We start from the raw sequence: 17,728 nt of genomic DNA, 5'->3' as shown, positions 1-17,728 counted from the left end.
AAGCGCCGCCTGAACAGGGGCTTGAACCCTGGACCCTCAGATTAAAAGTCTGATGCTCTCCCAACTGAGCTATCCAGGCTCACGTGGGGCTCCTGGGCGGTGTTCGCCACGGCCCGCGGAGGACCCCGGAAGGATGCGGACGCGTTCTCGCTCCGCAGATTCTTTTTGTCCCGCCACGGCCACCGTCCGCAGAGGGGCGGGGCTTGGTACCGCCCGGAAGCGCGCACCGCCCACGTGCGGCCATGGCGGCCCCGGCCAAGCGGCGCAGGGCGGCGGGGCCGGACCCCACGGCGGACTTCGTGGCGTGGTGCGAGGCGGCGGGCGTGGAGCTCAGCCCCAAGGTGAGCGTCGGCGGGGAGCGGGCCCGACCCCGGAGCGGGCGGAAGGCCGTGGGGCTGAGCGGGGCTGTCCCCGCAGGTGTCCATCAGCCGGCGGGGCACGGTGTCGGGCTACGGGCTGCTGGCCGCCGCCGACCTGGAGCCGGGAGAGCTGCTGTTCTCCGTGCCGCGCAGCGCGCTGCTGTCCCAGCACACGTGCGCCATCCGAGCCCTGCTGCACGACGGTGAGCGCCGCGCGGGGCCTCCCGGTGCTCCGCCTTACCGCGTCTTGTCCATAAGCGGGGCCGGGGGGCGGTACTGGCTCTTGGGTTCTCTGCTTTGTGCGTGAGTGGGGCTGCGGTAAAGCGCAGGGCACGGCCCTGCTGCCTGCACCGCGATGGGAAAGCTCCTCTCTCAGGGGACAGCGCGGCCCTCCCTTCCCAGGGCTCGCTTCAGTGCTTGGAGGAAGCCGTTCCGGTTTCACGCACGTGGGTGAAGTGCCAGCACGGGGCGGCAGCTCCTGGTCCTGCAGCAGCCAGGCCGGGGGGAAGCACAGAACGGAGTAAGAGACCTTGAAGGTCGTCTTATTTGCAGCCCTCCGCTGGGATTTTGCTCACTAGCAGTGAAAGCAGCCTATAAGCCAGGGTGTTTTCTCATTGCTCTGAGTCGCTGCTGCACACTTCAGTTCTGGGAAAATATATTTTTCAGAGCAAAAATGTCAGATCAACCTCAATTATTTATGTTTTCTTTGTTACCTCTGGTTGCGTAGCCCAGGAGTCCCTGCAGAGCCAGTCTGGGTGGGTGCCGCTCCTGCTGGCCCTGCTGCACGAATACACAACCAGCACCTCCCGCTGGCAGCCCTACTTCTCCCTCTGGCAGGACTTCAGCAGCTTGGATCACCCCATGTTCTGGTAAGGCGAAAGCCAGCAGCTCTGAAGTGGGCCCCATGCTGCAGCTGAAGGGATGTGGGGGTGCTGGGTGACTCCAGCTGCTCCAGCCCTGTGCGGCGCTAAATGAGGTTGCAACTCCCTGCAACAGAACACAGAGCTCCCCAGAGCACAAAGCTGCTGTTTTGAAGGAGTTCAGACCCTTCTTCCTCGGGGCAGATGGAGATAGAGCTGCTAGTTTTGTTTGCAACAGGCCAGAAGAAGAGCGAACGAAGCTCCTGCAGGGCACTGGCATCCCCGAGGCAGTGGACAAGGACCTGGCTAACATCCAGCTGGAGTACAGCTCCATCATCCTGCCCTTCATGAAGTCCCACCCCGACATCTTTGACCCTGAGCTGCACACGCTGGAGCTGTACAAGCAGCTGGTGGCTTTTGTGATGGCTTACAGGTGAGCGGGGAGGGTTTGCTCTGATGCAGGGGAAGAAAGATGAGCGAGGGGAGAAGAGGGTGGTGAGTGATGACAGGCTGTGTGATCTAAAAGAGTGCAAGAATCAGCTAAAGCTTGCCCCGTATTGCGAGGTATAAAACAGGATTGTCTTCATGTGCCTTGTCGTAGCTTTCAAGAGCCTTTAGAGGAGGAAGATGAAGATGAGAAGGGCCCCAATCCTCCCATGATGGTGCCCGTCGCTGATATTTTGAATCACGTGGCCAACCACAACGCCAGCCTGGAATACGCTCCGGTGAGCGCCCGGCCCTGCGCCCCTTCCCTGCATGACTGCCTCTCTGAGGCCAGGGCAGCGCTGCCACTGCCAGGGCAACAAGTGGGCCTGGATTCATTGTAAGCTGTTTTGTGTGACACACGCAGCTGCTGTTTGCTTTGTTACAGCCAGGAAGAATTTAGGATCAGGTGAACCTTCCTACAGATGCTCTTGCTGCAGGACAGGACCCGAGGCTTGCTTCTCCTGTTACTCACTGTTGTTGCACAGAGAATACCACACATTAGGCACATACCTGAATCACCTTCCTGGGGAAAACCAGCACCCTGCTCCGAGAAGCACCCCATTAAGGAACAGTAGGATTGCCACAGCTCTCAGAGCCTCTACTCTCTCTGCTTGCAGAGGTGTTTACGGATGGTTACAACACAACCCATCAGCAAAGGGCAGGAGATCTTCAACACCTACGGGCAGATGGCCAACTGGCAGCTCCTGCACATGTATGGCTTTGCAGAGCCATATCCAGGCAACACCAACGACACAGCTGACATCCAGATGGTGACCGTACGGAAGGCAGCGCTGCAGCGTGAGTGGCACCCTGGGAAAGGATGGGGCAGGGCTCGCTCCTGTTAAGCAGCGACGTAACAACACGGGGCTCAGGGTGAAGGGAAACGAGGCTCTTCCACGGCACTTCAGGTGCTGGGGCGATGCTACAGCTTTCTGCTTCCTGTTTCCCCTTCTGCCGTCACCGCTACTGCAAACCGAATTGGGCTTGTAGCTCTGCTGTCTTCAAAGCAGGTGCCAAAAGCGAAGCACAGCAGCAGCTGGTGGCTGAACAGTGGGACTTCTTGTGCCAGCTGGAGATGGTGGGGGAGGAAGGTGCCTTCGTGCTGGGCTGGGATGAAGTGCTGACAGAGGAGGAGCTGTCCACGACCCTGAAGGTGAGCGGTGTTGGGTGGTGACCAGCTGGTTCAAGAGCTGCACAAGAGAGGGCACAGGCTGTGCTGCAGCTGTTAGAACTGTGGCAGAACAGTGAGATGAAGGCAGACGAGCACATGAACTCTCAGCCTGTGACTGCCCTCTTCTCCTGGACTAACCTTCCCCTTCCTCCCCTCCATACTTAAGTTGTGGCTGTGTGCTCTTCCACATCCCTTGGCGTTAGCTATTCCTCTCTCACTGAGGCATAATTCCTCAGCTGGGGAATAACTCACCTGCCCCACAGACTGTGCTGCTCTAGGGAAGGAAGCTGAGGTGCTCGCACTTCCCCTGAGCTCCGTGGTTGGGTCATTGCAGGTGCTGTGCATGTCAGAAGAAGAGTTCAAGGAGTACAAGGAACAAGATGGCTGGGAGGAGGACAGTGAGGAAGAGGAAAGCTCGACCCTTTCTAATGCAGCTCTCTCCAGACTGAAAGCCCCTTGTAAGATGCTGCTTTATGACAGCGTGCTGCTGACCCTGCAGTCGTACAGGTCAGACCTGAGAGCAGAGCAGGACTTGCTCAGTAAAGAGGTTTATGAGAAACTGAGTCGAAGGGAGCAGCAAGCTCTGCACGTGCGCTACGGGCAGAAGAGGATCCTGCATCAGCTGCTAGAGCTGGTGCAATAAAAGCCTCACTGCCCCCAGAAATCAGCTGCCCAGAACTGTGCTCAGCCTTCAGCCTTCTCTTCTGCAGCAGCAAGGATGGGAGGCAAGATGGGCCCACTTGTCCCTCATACGGCTTCTGGCTTTTTAGCTACCTCTGCATAAAGAATGATTTTGCAGAGCACAAGAGCGTTCTTAGGTGCCCTGACAGTAAGAGGGCTGGAGCACAGCCACCCCTTTCATCGAGAGGACTTGGTGAAACCCAGGTCTTGTCATGGTTGCTTAGGGAAGGCTGACACACCACCAGCATAAGAAGTGGGTTCCCTCACTCAGCATCAGAGATTCGAAGCAATCACTGTGCCTCGTCCAGGTGAACAAGGCAGAATTCCAGCTGGTAGCTCTTACCTCACAGAAAGAGCAGAAGTGCTAAGAACTGAACAGCTCACCTAGACTTCAATACTGAGCATTCTGCAAGCAGGAGCCCATCAGCTTTCACAGAGGCTCAGAACAGCACAATGATTCCTCTCACCTCTGCAGAAGGCATTCTGTAGGTGCTGGAGACTCTGAGAGCAGCCACAGGTCTGCAGGTTGGGTTTCTGATACGTACCCTAACTCAGGCACCACTACTGTACATCACGTGTAGCCTTCCTTTTCCCTTGGCAGCTTTGTAAGACAACACGCTGGAGGTTTGCAGGCCAAGCTGTGTTAAATAAAGGTGGAGTTTCTTACCCAGCCACTGCTCTCTATTCAGCAGGATGCAACCCCCCCCCTCAAGATGATCTCTACATTAATTTTAGCTGCAGTGACAGCAAACAAGCAAAGGTTAGCTGCAGCCCTACCTGCACTGCTGGGGTCCAGAGTGCTTTAACATTACTGCACGTAATGGAGTAATGCAGCGGCTGTTCAGAGTCTGGTCTGCCATCCAGGCTTGGCTCTACAGCAGGCTACACTTCAAAGCAGGCACACAGCAGTGAATGGAAAGGTTATTCTTTCAGCCAGAGGGCATTACAAGCCAGGGCCCCTGCTGGCAAGGACACTGGAATCCCCACAGCTGGCACCAGCACACAGCACAGCGCCAGCTGGGGGTTCTTTCCCTCATCAGGAAGAAACAAGGTCACCTGTACCCTCCTGCCTGCCCATGAGCTTCATGTAACACAGGTTGGGATTCTGGCAGAGTCCCCTCTGCCTCTCACCCTCTTTTACACCAGCCTGACAGCTCCTAAGGCCTAAAGGGAACCAGATGTGTACAGCAGTATTAGTACAGAAGCACAGAGACCTTTGAGCTTTAGCAGAGCCAGCACTGGGAGCCAGTAGGACAAGTCAACAAGCTCACCTGCAGAGCTTGGCTTAAACAGCAGAAAAACCCTGTCAAATCTGCTCTGGATAAAGCTAGTTGCTGTTAGTTCTCTGTGTCCTAACCCACTGCAGGAGGGAAGAGCAAGCTGGAGTGTCAGCTGCATAGCCAAAATGTCACAACTTGCAGTGAATCCCTCTTCCTATCACTCCTATGTTGTAAGGCCAGAGGAGCTCACAGTGTTCATCCCTACAGGTTGAGCTAGGTAAACCAGCAGGTTTGCAGACACTCAGTGAAGGGAGTGTTGTATCAGGGAGCATGGCTAGGAATAAAGCTGGGCTGCTACCTGTGCTCTGCGTCCCTCCACCGCTGTCTCCTCTCTAGCACTCTGCTTGTCAACTTCCCACCTCCACGTAACCATCGCGCCCCTCCTTCTGGCACTAAGAACCAAGGCTTCATCTGTTCACAACAGGTCTTCCCTCTTCTCGCCAGGCAGCATCCAAAACGCACTGGAAAACTGCACATTTTTGGATGGCTGAAAACAGAATTTTGAAAGGCAGTGACTGGCCAGGTAGGATGGAGCTGGAGAGAATAAGCAGAGTGGCACGTGCTGCATGTCATGACTTTAATGTGTAACTACAGTATGCATACATACAAGAAGTGGGAGAACTAAAGCCCAAGAACTAGAAAGGCTACAAAATACAACACGTGGACCAATACTTTACAAAACATTCAAAATCCTTACAAAATGGGCTGTATTGGTCCTTTGTTTCTTTAATTTTCTGTTTCTTTTTGCTGTTTTGATTTTTTTTAATTTTTTTTTTTTTTTTTTTTAAACAAACTTATACTGTCGTAGGGTAGGGAAAGGTCTACGTTTAGTCCCCCCTTCTCCAAAATTTACAAGTGTCAGAAGAAAAAAAAAAAAAAAAAAGAAAAAGAAAAAGCTATAGGCCTGGTCTCTGGTTTCTTTACTAAAAACAGCTGACCCTCTCCCAAAGGGCCTGAGGTGTATCTTCTCCAACAGAAAGGAGGCGTTCTGACTGCCACACGGTTCTGTCAGCACTGGGAGGAAAGGGGAAAAATAACTCTGAAGCTCAACCCCCCCCCCTCACTCCATAGTATTCCCATATTCCAAACATAGCCACTTTTTTCTCTTCCCTCCCCCACCCCCCCTTGTAAAACAACTTTACTGATTTAAAGGTCCCCCATCCACATAAAGAAAAAAAAAATAAGTTACATAATAATATAACTGGCTTTTCAATATTCTTTGGGAGTCTGGCAATGTCAGGACAAGGAGGTCTGCCCCAGACAAGCACTTGGCATCAGCAGCTGCCCCTTTATTACAAGCTGGACAGGCACCAGTTACCCACTTGCCTTTTACACGCTTTGCACAAACCCAGAAGTCCAGACAAACGTTTCTGTTCCTTGTATTTACACTAGTTCAAAATGATATTCACAGCATCTTCTAGAGCATTTTGGCCAAAAGTCACAGATTTGTTTCAAACTTTGGAACGTGCCCAAGGATTTTGACGCCAGGTCGGTCGCGTGCTCCCAATCGAGGGAGCTGGGAAGGTCAGGAGGAGCCTTACAGATTCTTCTGTCGGTGGATGGGACAGGGGCCTCCAGGCCGGCACGTTTACAACAAGATGCAGCTCATCTAACTGGCACCAGTCCCCTCCATTACTTGCTGGGCTTGCTTCTGCCCCATGCAGCACTGTGCAACCGACTGGAACAACCTGGACGCAGAAGCACAGCAGCATCAGTCATCAACTCTGCTCTCCACCCAGAACCCAATGCACCACAGCTGCAAACACTCCCCAGTTGCAATGTGCTTTAGCAAATGTGTGGGCAAAGGAGCCAGGCTGTGATTGTCTGCAGTGCTACTGCATCATAAAACGCAGTGTGCTCAGCTCAGTCCCCATGAGAACACAGAAGAGCAGTGTTTAAACAGCATGTGCATTGTGTAGCAGGCTGCTCTGAGCCCTCTGTACTGCACTGTGCTCTCTTAAGAGGAAAGACTGAGGGAACTGGGCTTGTTTAGCTTGGAGAAGAGAAGGCTGCAGGGAGACCTCATGGTGGCCTTCCAGTATTTGAAGGGAGCCTATAAACAGGAGGGGGAAACTGCTGTTTGTGAGGGTGGGCAGTGATAGGACAGGGGGGAATGGTTTTGAAGTGAGACAGGGGAGTTTTAGGTTGGATGTTACGAGGAAGTTTTTCAGCCAGAGGGTGGTGAGGCACTGGAACAGGTTGCCCAAGGAGGCTGTGGATGCCCCATCCCTGCAGGCATTCAAGGCCAGGCTGGATGTGGCTCTGGGCAGCCTGGGCTGCTGGTTGGTGACCTGCACACAGCAGGGGGCTGAGTTTAGATGATCACTGCGCTCCTTTTCAGCCCAGGCCATTCTATGATTCTATGATACTGATGGCAGCTCTGTTTCCAGCTCCAATACTTTTTTCTTTTTTAAAAGATCTCCAGGATCTCCTCTGCAATGTAATATTTTGCTGTGGAACAAACTTCCACACACAGAGGACAGGAAAAAAAAATAATCAGCATCTCTCATAGCAGCTTGCTATGACTTCCAGCAACCACTCTACATTCTGCTCTCAGGTTGTTTTCCCTCCTCTTATGGCAGGAAATGCTGCTTCTACTGTGAAGCACCCACAGCTCAAGGTGCAACAAAGCACCAGCTTCTAATACATTCCTTTAGTGATTTCGTTACTAAGTTATACTCACTTCTCAATTTCTGGAGCGCAGTGAACAAATTCATGGTTCCAGAACTTAAATGCTGGGTTTTTTATCAGCTCGATGAAAGTGATGAGGAGACCCCAGGGATGAGGCCTATTTACAATCAGTCGTTCCAAGAGAACCCTGCAGTCCAAGAACAAAACAGTTAGAACAGAAAGGTCTGAAAGGACCTGAAAGGACACAAGGAGTGAAAGCAAGAAGCTGAACTCAGGCAAGTTAAATGCATTCCCTCTCACCTGGTGATCTGCTCCTGGATAGCTTCAGTGTTGGCCTCTGCAAACAGGTAAAGCATGGTGCAGCTGAAGTAGTGGGTATGACTGTTGGGGTATCGCAGCTGATTGGCAATTGCATTCAGGAAGAGGTACCGACCTGCAGGGGAGAAGTTGTGAGTACATATGGAGACCCCTGCTCCAAATGTGAGAGGGAAAGAGAAACAAATAGCATTGCCTAAAATTAACGTTCCTAAGCACATCCACACCCAGGTACAAGAAACAGAAACTGAAGATATGCAGAAGCCTCACCAGCTCTAGCTGATGGGGCAGTAATCACAATTCTCATTAAAGTGATTTCTCCTTCCCTCTGCTTTTAATACTGCTCTGTATTTAATGTAGCACTGCTTGCTGGAGTTCACTAGCAGCTGCATGGAACGATCTGCATTTCTCATAGCTCAGATCTCCTTTAAGGCAGGCGTGACAAATCATAGAATCATAGAATCACAAGGTTGGAAACGACCTGTAAGATCACCTAGTCCAACCACCTCATCACCACTGCCACCACCAGCACTAAACCACAGCACACAGCACATCATCCAGATGCCTCTTGAACTCTGCCAGGGACGGCGACTCCACCACCTCCCCGGGCAGCCATTGCAGTGCCTGACCACTCTCTGAGAGAAATGGTTCTTCCTTATGTCTAATCTAAACCTCCTCTGACACAACTTGCGGCCATTACCCCGTGTCCTGCCTGGGAGAAGAGGCCAAATCCCTCTTCACCACAACCTCCACCTTCAGGAGGTTGTACAATGCAATGAGGTCTCCCCTGGGCCCCCCTCGTGTCCCCCAGACCCCCCTCGTCTCCAGCTCACCTTCGGTGTCCAGATCCACTGCCAAATTCTGGAAGATGTCCATGTGTGCTGAGTGGGTAATGGTGCTCATGGAGGGCGTGCTGCCTTTGTTGTGGATGTGCGCAATGGCCTGAGTGCCCACGTAGAGCACCAGGGCATTAATCAGCTGGATGTTGTAGCGGTTGCCAGGTTCATTTGATACCTAATAGGGAAGATATAAAAAGCACTAACGTTCTATGTTCCTTCAGTAATTTAAGGGACAACATGTACAACAACAGCATCCTTGTTTATCTTGGTTTATACAGAAGGCAACATAATATCTTGCCTCAGCCCTGGAGGTACTCGGCTCCAGGCTGGATGGGGCTGTGGGCACCACAGAGATGTCCCAGCCACGACACCAGTTGCACCTGGATGGGCTTTAAGGTCCCTTCTGACCCAAGGCATTGTGGTCTCTACACAGCACTGGTGAAGTGCTGCCAGACAAGGTGTACAAGGTTCCTTGCTTGAAAGAAGAAAAAAGATCAGGTAAAGGCAATCTGAAGGCACCAGCTGTGCCACAAAACAGCCAGCACTCGTGTGAAGGCTTATCTGGAGCAATTCTCAGAGACTTCAGTCCTGAATCCTGCTGTAAGCTACACCATGTGATGTGTTCAACGAGTAGAGCTGGCTCACAGCTCAGAACTGGGCTTTGGGCTAATTACCCTCCCCTCCCTGCACACTTTTCCCCCAGAGCATTAGCATGCAGATCCACAGACTTCAAGAACTACCAACTATGAATTCACTTGCAGTCAAAGTTTAAATTCTAAAAAAAAAAAAAAAAAAAAAAAAAAACAAACAACCTGCAATCAAGTTAGATAAACTTGAACTGATACTCAAAATGCTGAATATCAGACAATGGCCTGGGCAAACAGGGCTGGAATCAGGTGATGGAAGCCACAGAACTCCTTTATCTGGTATGGGACAACAGTGAGTTTGAGACAGCCAGCCAGATAGCATGCTTTCTCAATGGTCTGCAACACTGCTCTAAAGGCATGCAAGCAGAAAAGGCCAAGGTTTAGATATCCTTACTTCTCACGCAAAGTATTTGTCAGCTCAGGTTGATAAGATCAACTGCTTTTAGATTAAATCAGCTCAGGGTTGCTAAAAAAAAAAAATAATCACAACCAACATTCCTGTTTCCACCTAAGTTCCTCCTTGATGGAAGTACTCAGTTCTTCTCCTGAGCCTGGGAGTTCAGTATTTGGAGAAGTGCATTTTCAGGGGCTTTTCTACTGCCAGGAAAGCACGCCTGCTACACACCACCATGATTCCTGCTAGGAAGGAAGGTGACTCAGCCAACAAGATGTGAGATTTGTCTCACAACACTTCTTGCATCCAGCATCCTCAGAAACCACTCACTTGTAAGTTGCTGCGCAAGTCAGACAAAAAAGTGACTGGAGAACGGGTTTTGAGATAGGAATCCAAGTCTTTCTTGAACTGAGGTGGCATCACGCCAGTGAAATTGGTGAGGATTCGTGGGGCGATGTTAATTTCACTCAACATGTCCACCTGATAAGAGAAAGCCCAGTCAGCTAAACCATAAGCAATTGGTAAAGGAACACATCACAGAAGCAGATCAGCATCAAAGCAGTGAGAGGAAGTTCGTGCAGCCGCAATCTTTCCATGACTGGAGACCAGTGTACACCCAAGCATCTAATTAGATCAACTCTTCTCAAAGTCTGTCCTCATTATGCAAGAGGCTGGCTTCAGAATGCTAATTTATCTCATTATTACGACAGGACAGTGTCTGTTTCTTATTAAGAAAAACAGCTCTGATTTAGTGCTCAGACATGCCAGCTCTCCGGCCGTTACACAGCCGAACTCGAGGCCTCACGCATCCTGCAGAGCACAGAATGTTGGTGCAGCTCAACACGTGCTGCACAAAATTCTAACAGCTGTCAGCTGAATTTTCAAGCAAAGCCACAAAGACTATTTCAGCAGCCTGTCAGTGAGCAGATAGTGCAGTGACAAAGATGCCCTTGCTCCGATAGCATGGATCAGTTCTAGGGACACCACGACATCAGTTTCCCTTTGGAAAAGCCTTCTGGCTTTTCATGCAGGCTCTCACTGATGCAGTTAACAGGTAATAAAAGTCCTTACAGGTTGAACCCCCATCTGCTTTGCAGGCAAGATAAAGATGTGCTGTTAGCAAAGCCAATTCAGAACAGAGGCGAGTTTTATGCTTCCAACTGCAACAAGCCCCACCTTTAGATTGGGGGTGAAAGGGTCTGGAAGCCTCATGTTCCGTGGGAAGGCACTCAGGATCAAATTCCTTAGCTGAATACAGTTAGGTGGGATGACATCGCAGAACCCATAATGGTAGTCACAAAGAAATTCTGGGAAATCATGCAACAAGACCAGCAACACACGCAGAGTGCCCTGCAAAATAAAATAATATCAATATAAGAGTTTCCAAATTGCTGAAGCTGCTCGAGAGCTTGCGAAACCACCCTGTGCTGTGTGGCTATTACTCATCAACAGAAAGAAAGCAATCTAGGAAGGCAGCCTGTTTGTATCCCACACCCATTATGCATCTAACTAAAAACCAAACCCTGACAGAACAGTAAACACCATCTCCCTACCAGAACATATTTTTCCACTCCAGTTCTACTTCCAGAAGATTTTGTTTGGAAGCACCTATTACCCATCTATAGGCATTTACCTTGTACAGAATTTGCATAGGTTTGGTGAGTTCCACATTTCTGAGAAAAGGAGCCAGGTACTTGAAAAGATCGATCAGTAACTGGGCATACATAGGCCAACCCTGCCAAGAAAAGAAACAGCAAGTGGTGAGTGCACAACAAACAGCAGCAACCTTCAGGTCAAAGCCATAATTAAGCAGCTGTTCATATAAACCTGGATCCCAACTTTAGCCCTACTGCTGGCTCCACAGTGACAGCAGCACAGCTCATTTCAAGGAGCTTGGCTGTGCACTGGAAGTTATGGGTTTTTCCTGAACACTCAACACACTGTGCTGAGATGACAGTGCTCAGCCTAGGCTACAGCTCTTCTAGACTTGGGAAAAGATGAGCTTGTTAAATTCCAACCACCCGATACTCAGTAGCTTATTGACATCAAGCCTCTCCTCCATGCAGTTAGGTTACTGTGAATACAGAAGACAAAAACAGGACAGCCATGCTACTAGTGCACTTCAGGAGACATGAAAGCATCACACCAGGCATCATTCTGGGTGAGCTTTTTATTTCAGAAAAGATGAACTGCAGCCACACCTTCTGCTGTGGTGTATGTGCCAGCATTCTTGCAATAAATATCCGATGGGAGATCAGTTCCAGCCAGGCATAAACAAAACCTGGAGCTTTTGTAGGCCTCAGGATGTGAAATGTGTTACTGAAAGAAAAGTTAGAGCAGGTTAGAAGTGCACAGCTCTTCATAACATTGAGCAAAAACATACACAGCCCTAAAAAGCAAGGTATTTCTGCTTCATTTCATCAGTGACCTTCCTTAAAACAAGCAAGTGGACAGTCTAAGGAGAACCAGTTATTCTGAATGCGATTAAGCCACCACACAGAACAGTCAGATAAGCCTTTAAGATGAAAAAAAAAATACAATAAAAATCTTGATCCTACCAGGAAAGGACAAGTTCTGGGATCAAACACCTACCAGAATGCTGTGAGCGTCTGGAAGTTGATGGTCTCCAACACGTGCTCAGGAGCATTTAATTCCAACAGCAACATGATGAAAATGCGATGGTAAGGGAGCTGCTGAAACTCACCCTGCCGAACCTCATGGTCTTGCAGAAGAACTCCCACCACAATACCAAGAACCTAAAGAGAGCAGCATCATTCAGTGACGACAGCAACAACAGCTCTGCAGGTCAGACAGAAATCTCTGACAGAAAGCCACTCGGCACCCTGATATTCCCCTCAGTTTCTTGGTTCAGTGACCAAGGCTTTCAAGCCCCCATCTGATAATTTAGCAGTAACCCACGTTAAGCTGCAGGTATCTATGCCAGCCAAAGCACACACTGTTATCACTTTAAGTGCAAGGACTGCAGAGACAGTTCACAACCTTGTTCAGGAGGTTGATCTTCGTCACGGTGTTGGTCGCTTCCCCGGAGTGCTTCACCAGCAGTGCAATGAGCCGCACAAAGGCATCCAGATTGTGGTAGCACTTGGCTCGGATCATGGTGGGGTTGGCAGCAGGGTTGTGCTGCTGCTCAGCCTGAGCACGATAGCTGATTTCAACACACATTTCAGTGCAAAGCCGGAAAAAGCGGGTGATCAGGTCGTCTGTTTTCAGGATGCCTTGCTGGTGCATCTGCAAGAGAAAGGAAGAACCCTCAGAATTGTAAACACAAGAAATCCGTCCTACAACTCATTTGAAAGACTTTTAACAGGCATTATTCCTCCGCAGGGTGAATGTTTTCAATGCAACTTGATGGTGGCACCAAAATTTAGCCAGGTCTTTTGCTCCCAAACAGTCTTTGATCTTAGAAACCTTTCAACCATCAGCAGAGCTGAGAAGCCTGTTTAGTATCAGTTGTGCTACCAGCACTCAACCTTGCATGAAGGGCAGTAAAGGCAGCAGCAGTTTGGTCTGCTGGGCCTTCAGGAGCCCAGGTAGGGCAGCACAAGCTGTGGGAAGGGCAGAATTCAGCCAGCAGCTCAGGAACCATCAGTACTTTGTGGCAGCACCCTGTACAAACTGCTTGTGACAACAAGCCTTCCTTACAGGAACACAGCATGCAGAAAGAGGTGAGGTTTTGGTTTTTCCCTCCATCTGAAGGAATTATTGTGTAAATTATTTAATAATCATCATCAAGACACCTCTTTGTTAGCTACATTAAAGCCAAACTTAAAAGTTTAAGGGAACCTCTGTGCTTTCAGCAAAGCATCTTCTGAACTCCTACTGCACAAAAATGAAGCTATAAAAGTAGCATAATCACAGACTTAGAACTTTTAATATTTCTGCAAAAGTTTTTTGTTTTTCGTTTTTAATAAAAGGGAATTCGTATTTGCCTTCATAGATGTACACTTCTTACCCCAACACCCAATGCAAAGGAAGCCTCATCTCTCCAAGTAACCAGATTAAGGTAATTTAAATCAAAACTTTGTTTAAAGCATTTATTACAAAATACTTCTTTTAAAAACCACATCTGACACCTGAAAGGAAAAAAATTATGTACAAATACTCCAGTCCCATGTATTCAGATTGCTATTTCACATCTGATCAAATACTTAAGAGGTAAGTAAATAAGTGTGGTCAAACAGTGAAGAATGCCAGAAGTGCACTGTAGTACAGTACAGTGTGTAAGTACACTGTTATGGTATAAAATGGGGTCACATGAGATGGGACTAAGAGGTAAAATCTCTTTAAAGCAGCCAGCTTAATACAAAGCATTTAGAGGTGGTGTCCTGCAGTACGAAACCAGAGTAGCAAAGGTGGCTACAAGCCACGACAGGCAAATAAAAACCAAAACACTGCAGCAGTCAAGGTCTTTATGCATATTTCCAAGCTTGAACTGCTACGAGTGGCAGCAAAAACTAAAATTTAGTGCTAATATTACAGGAATGATAAATACCCAACAAATAATGCCCAACAAATCAGGGGCTTCCTTGCAGCTGCACTCATGCAGTGATTAGGAACACTTAAGGAATATCCTAAAACTAGGATGATGACTGCAGGTGCACAGGGAGTTGTAGCCCTCCATTTTGGCTGAGTGCATCTCCTCGTGGTCACACCTGAATGGCAGATGCACAGCTCATCCCATCTGTCAGGATGCCCTGGAGTGAACTGCTGGAGGGGTTGGCTGTTTAGATTTAGATTCCACTTTAGCTAATGAAGCTTCTAGTTTCTCCTCCCTAATGATTCCAGTTAGAAAAGATGTCCTTGTTCACATGATCTGAAACAATTCAGGTGCATCTCTGCAGGTAATTTACTCTGCAAGCTGTCAAGAGCTTTTACTGCTACTTACAAGGAGCAACATCAGCCAAGCTTCATTAGAGTCTGCAAGAACTGCTGCTAACAGCCACCTCACTTGAATTTCTTATCCCACTGGACTTGTATCAAAACCCTGGGCCTGAATGGACAGCTGAGCACTAGAATATCTGTAGAACACCATCAGCCAAAGGGCAGAGGTTTCTACAAACTTCAAAAGGAAAGCAGAATTTTGACAGTCAACTCTCATACCCCTGCAAGTTTCAAAGAAGCTGTCTAACATTGGTAATAACTGCTTTAAAATGGAGGGCATCACACCCTACTTATGTTGAATAAAAAGCACCTTTCTTTCCAAAAGCTCTACCTGTCCAACAAACGCAGAGAACGCTTTGGTGCTGTCGCGGCCCGCTGCAGCCGAATGGTAGAGGTTCACCCACTCCCTCAGCAGGTATTCTGCCTTCTCCCTCAGACCTGGTGGATCATCATATTCTGAGGCTTGGGAAATTCCAGAATGCATCATGAAATTGGGACCTCCGTGAGCACGGTCAATCATCGCTTCGTAGTTCGATCGGACCACTTCCATCAGCTGGGGTAACCTAACGCGACACATCGGAGCAAGAGCTGGGTGAGAATTCTTTCTCCCAAACCCAAGAAGGCATGAAAAATGGAAGCCCCACCAAATATAGTTCAAAGAAAGCAAATTCCACACACACATAACCTTTTTATCTTCTTCACTAGCAGAATTAAGTCCTGAAAGCACGAGGAGTGGGAGGAAAGGCAAAAAGCAAAGAATGCTGACATCAGGCGAGCTCTGAGCTTACAGCAGTCTGTGAAACAACGCAGTGCAGGGAAACACCACATGCACTACAAACAGCTTCACTTCTGGGGACTTGGAAAGCCCTGAAGGGCTGAGATTCTGGTATGGCCATGCTAAAGAGCCTGGCTGAAGCACTGGAGTTAGTATAATCTGATTAATACCTTGTGATTGACACATTAATACATGAGAGTTAAAGATTCAAGGGCGACAACACTGCCTAGATTTGAGAAAGTAAGAATTCGAGGGGGTATCGCAGCACTGTGGTACTTAGGGGCACAGCACTGCAAAAGTCTTTAATCTGAAGTAATGCTGCAACTGCATTTTGACAAAATCAGAGCAATTACAGAAAAAAAAACATTTTAAACCAACGTGGGACTGCAGCCATAGAGGAAGTTTAAAGCTCTGTGATTTACTGGTACAGAGACACCAACTACGCAACGTTTCAAACCATAAATGAGCACAACAAATAATACACTGCATGGTATTTCAGGCTCACCCTTCTGGGGCATTCCCTCTGGAATGAGCATTGATCCTCATGAGCGTCTCAATGGTGTGGAACAGATCTGCCTCCGTTACATGGGCAACACTTCTCTCATCCACAAGGAGGATCTTTACCAACTGCATGGCAAATGCCACAGCCATGTAGTTCAAGCCATTCTCCATCGACTGCCAAAATTAAGAAGGCATTAGGATCACAAAGTTCAACCACGCACCTCATGGCTGACCACTGCTCTTAAGACTGACTGACACTTTCCCCCTCCAAAAAAGCAGGTTCTCTTTACCTGAGCCAGGTGAAGATCATACTGCTGCATGTTAACCAGGTGATTGCGGATCAGCAGCTCCACAGCTTCCACGTTGTACTTGTACTCATCTCTACATTCAATCAGGCACCTAAAAGAATGACATTTCTTTTCACAAGTGTACTTAAACCACACAGTTGAAGTGAAGCAGATCAAGTCTAGCAAATATGTGCATGTCTCTGCAAGCCACTGCAACTCATTGCTTGCTTCAGAAGTCTCTCTTCTGGAGCATTCTGGGAGGTAGTGCTTTGGGACAAGCATTTGTTCCCCTGCTCTACCGGCCACAACAACCCAGAAAGAGCTTCACTTTATTCAGCACGAGAAGCCCCTCTTCTGAGCACAAAGTGGCACAGCTGCCTAGCTGAAGCACAAGTGCTCCTGCTGCAGGCATATACTATGTCACATCATTTGTGACAGCACACAGTCTCTATAAAATGGGAAAAAGCAGGGCTTCAATCCTTGACAGACTTCCATCACATTCTAGGATGAATCTGCATCAACAGAAACTTTAGTTCCTTTTAACATTAAAAAGACTATTTTTTTGTGCCCATGTTGAGGCAAATGAAAGCATTAACAAGCAAACGATTTGGAATAACTCAGTAACTCCCAACATTTGGGAAAGGTGACATCATACCCCTGCTGTGTCACAACTGACCTAGTAATCTGCTTGTTACACCACGGAGATCCATACGCACGGCCGTCCTGCAGAGCCTTCAGCACCAGCAGGTGACACTCACGGTAGCGAAGCAGGAGGTCAGCATCTGCCCCACTGGTGGCATCCAGTAAGCCCTCTACAGCCTAGAACAGATGCAACCTGTTAGCAGAGGGAAAAAAAACCAAAGCCTCTTCCAAATCTTACATAAACCACATCAGCTGCAGCTACCACTCAGCAGTCATGCAAATAACGAGTCAGTTTCTGCTGCAGCCTCTGCACAAGTCAAAGCCTCCTGAGAAGCAATTCTGTGTATGCCTCATGGGAAACCATGTGAAGGAAGATGTGCATAGCCTGACAGGGGACACCTTCCAGATTCTTTAGACAAGGAGCTGCTGCACTCTGATGAGTCTGCAGTAATCTGTATGACATGGAAGTTACTACACAGGCACAGATGCCAGTTCATGTCACAGAGCTTACCACAACACTCCCCACCTGGTGTAGCTCACTAGGTCTGGCTGCAATGGGGTTAGTTCTCTTCAGAGCAGCCCATATGGTGTTAAGTTTAAGATTTGCTGCTGAAACAGTGTTGACAACAATATCTGGGCAGCTGCTGCACAGTCTGCACAATGCATTAAGGTTTTCTCTGTCCCCTTCTGCCTCCCCCACAGTGAGAAGGCTGGTAGTGCACAACAGGGCGGGAGGGCGCAGGGCCAGCACAGCTGGCACAAAGTGATCACAGGAATATTCCATGCTGTGTGAAATCACGCTCTGCGCAAAAAGCCGAGGGAAAGGATGATTAGGGGAAGGCAGTCACTGCGATGTTTGTCTTCCCAAGCAGCTGTTATGCTTGCTGAGGCTGATTTCCAGGAAGCAGCTCACCATCTGCCCGCTGATGGGACGCAGTTCTATTTAGTTTTAGTTTTT

The 17,728-nt window shown here is 48.9% G+C and overlaps 2 protein-coding genes and 1 non-coding gene across 8 annotated transcripts in view; 1 reads left to right on the top strand and 2 right to left on the bottom strand.

The window, feature by feature from the left end:
* Positions 1–6: 6 nt before the first annotated feature.
* On the bottom strand, positions 7–79 carry TRNAK-UUU. The gene has a single exon. It is a non-coding gene; the product is annotated as a tRNA-Lys (tRNA).
* Positions 80–242: 163 nt separating this feature from the next.
* On the top strand, positions 243–5,621 carry SETD6 (SET domain containing 6, protein lysine methyltransferase). Its single transcript, XM_042834749.1, has 8 exons — positions 243–341; positions 418–562; positions 1,087–1,228; positions 1,458–1,652; positions 1,821–1,944; positions 2,323–2,503; positions 2,716–2,858; positions 3,211–5,621. The coding sequence occupies exons 1-8, from the start codon at positions 243–245 to the stop codon at positions 3,517–3,519; spliced, it is 1,338 nt and encodes a 445-aa protein (XP_042690683.1). The 3' UTR covers positions 3,520–5,621.
* Positions 5,622–6,200: 579 nt separating this feature from the next.
* Positions 6,201–17,728, bottom strand: part of CNOT1 (CCR4-NOT transcription complex subunit 1) — a 52,848-nt gene continuing 41,320 nt past the window's right edge. For all 6 annotated transcript variants that reach the window (XM_042834733.1, XM_042834734.1, XM_042834737.1 and 3 more), the window contains exons 36-49: positions 16,805–16,947; positions 16,132–16,240; positions 15,846–16,015; positions 14,897–15,128; positions 12,664–12,912; positions 12,256–12,419; positions 11,865–11,982; positions 11,297–11,398; positions 10,840–11,013; positions 9,994–10,143; positions 8,617–8,797; positions 7,769–7,901; positions 7,521–7,655; positions 6,201–6,525 (exon numbers count right to left, since the gene is read on the bottom strand). In XM_042834733.1, the coding sequence (XP_042690667.1) occupies positions 6,447–6,525; positions 7,521–7,655; positions 7,769–7,901; positions 8,617–8,797; positions 9,994–10,143; positions 10,840–11,013; positions 11,297–11,398; positions 11,865–11,982; positions 12,256–12,419; positions 12,664–12,912; positions 14,897–15,128; positions 15,846–16,015; positions 16,132–16,240; positions 16,805–16,947 (2,139 nt within the window). In that variant the 3' untranslated portion in view covers positions 6,201–6,446. The remainder of the gene's footprint in view (positions 6,526–7,520; positions 7,656–7,768; positions 7,902–8,616; positions 8,798–9,993; positions 10,144–10,839; positions 11,014–11,296; positions 11,399–11,864; positions 11,983–12,255; positions 12,420–12,663; positions 12,913–14,896; positions 15,129–15,845; positions 16,016–16,131; positions 16,241–16,804; positions 16,948–17,728) is intronic.

This window comes from Centrocercus urophasianus, unplaced genomic scaffold (assembly GCF_019232065.1).
Source record: "Centrocercus urophasianus isolate 14NV4802_14NV808 unplaced genomic scaffold, USGS_Curo_1.0 seq_49, whole genome shotgun sequence".
Classification (NCBI taxonomy): domain Eukaryota; kingdom Metazoa; phylum Chordata; class Aves; order Galliformes; family Phasianidae; genus Centrocercus; species Centrocercus urophasianus.
This window is presented reverse-complemented; position numbering and strand designations above follow the sequence as displayed.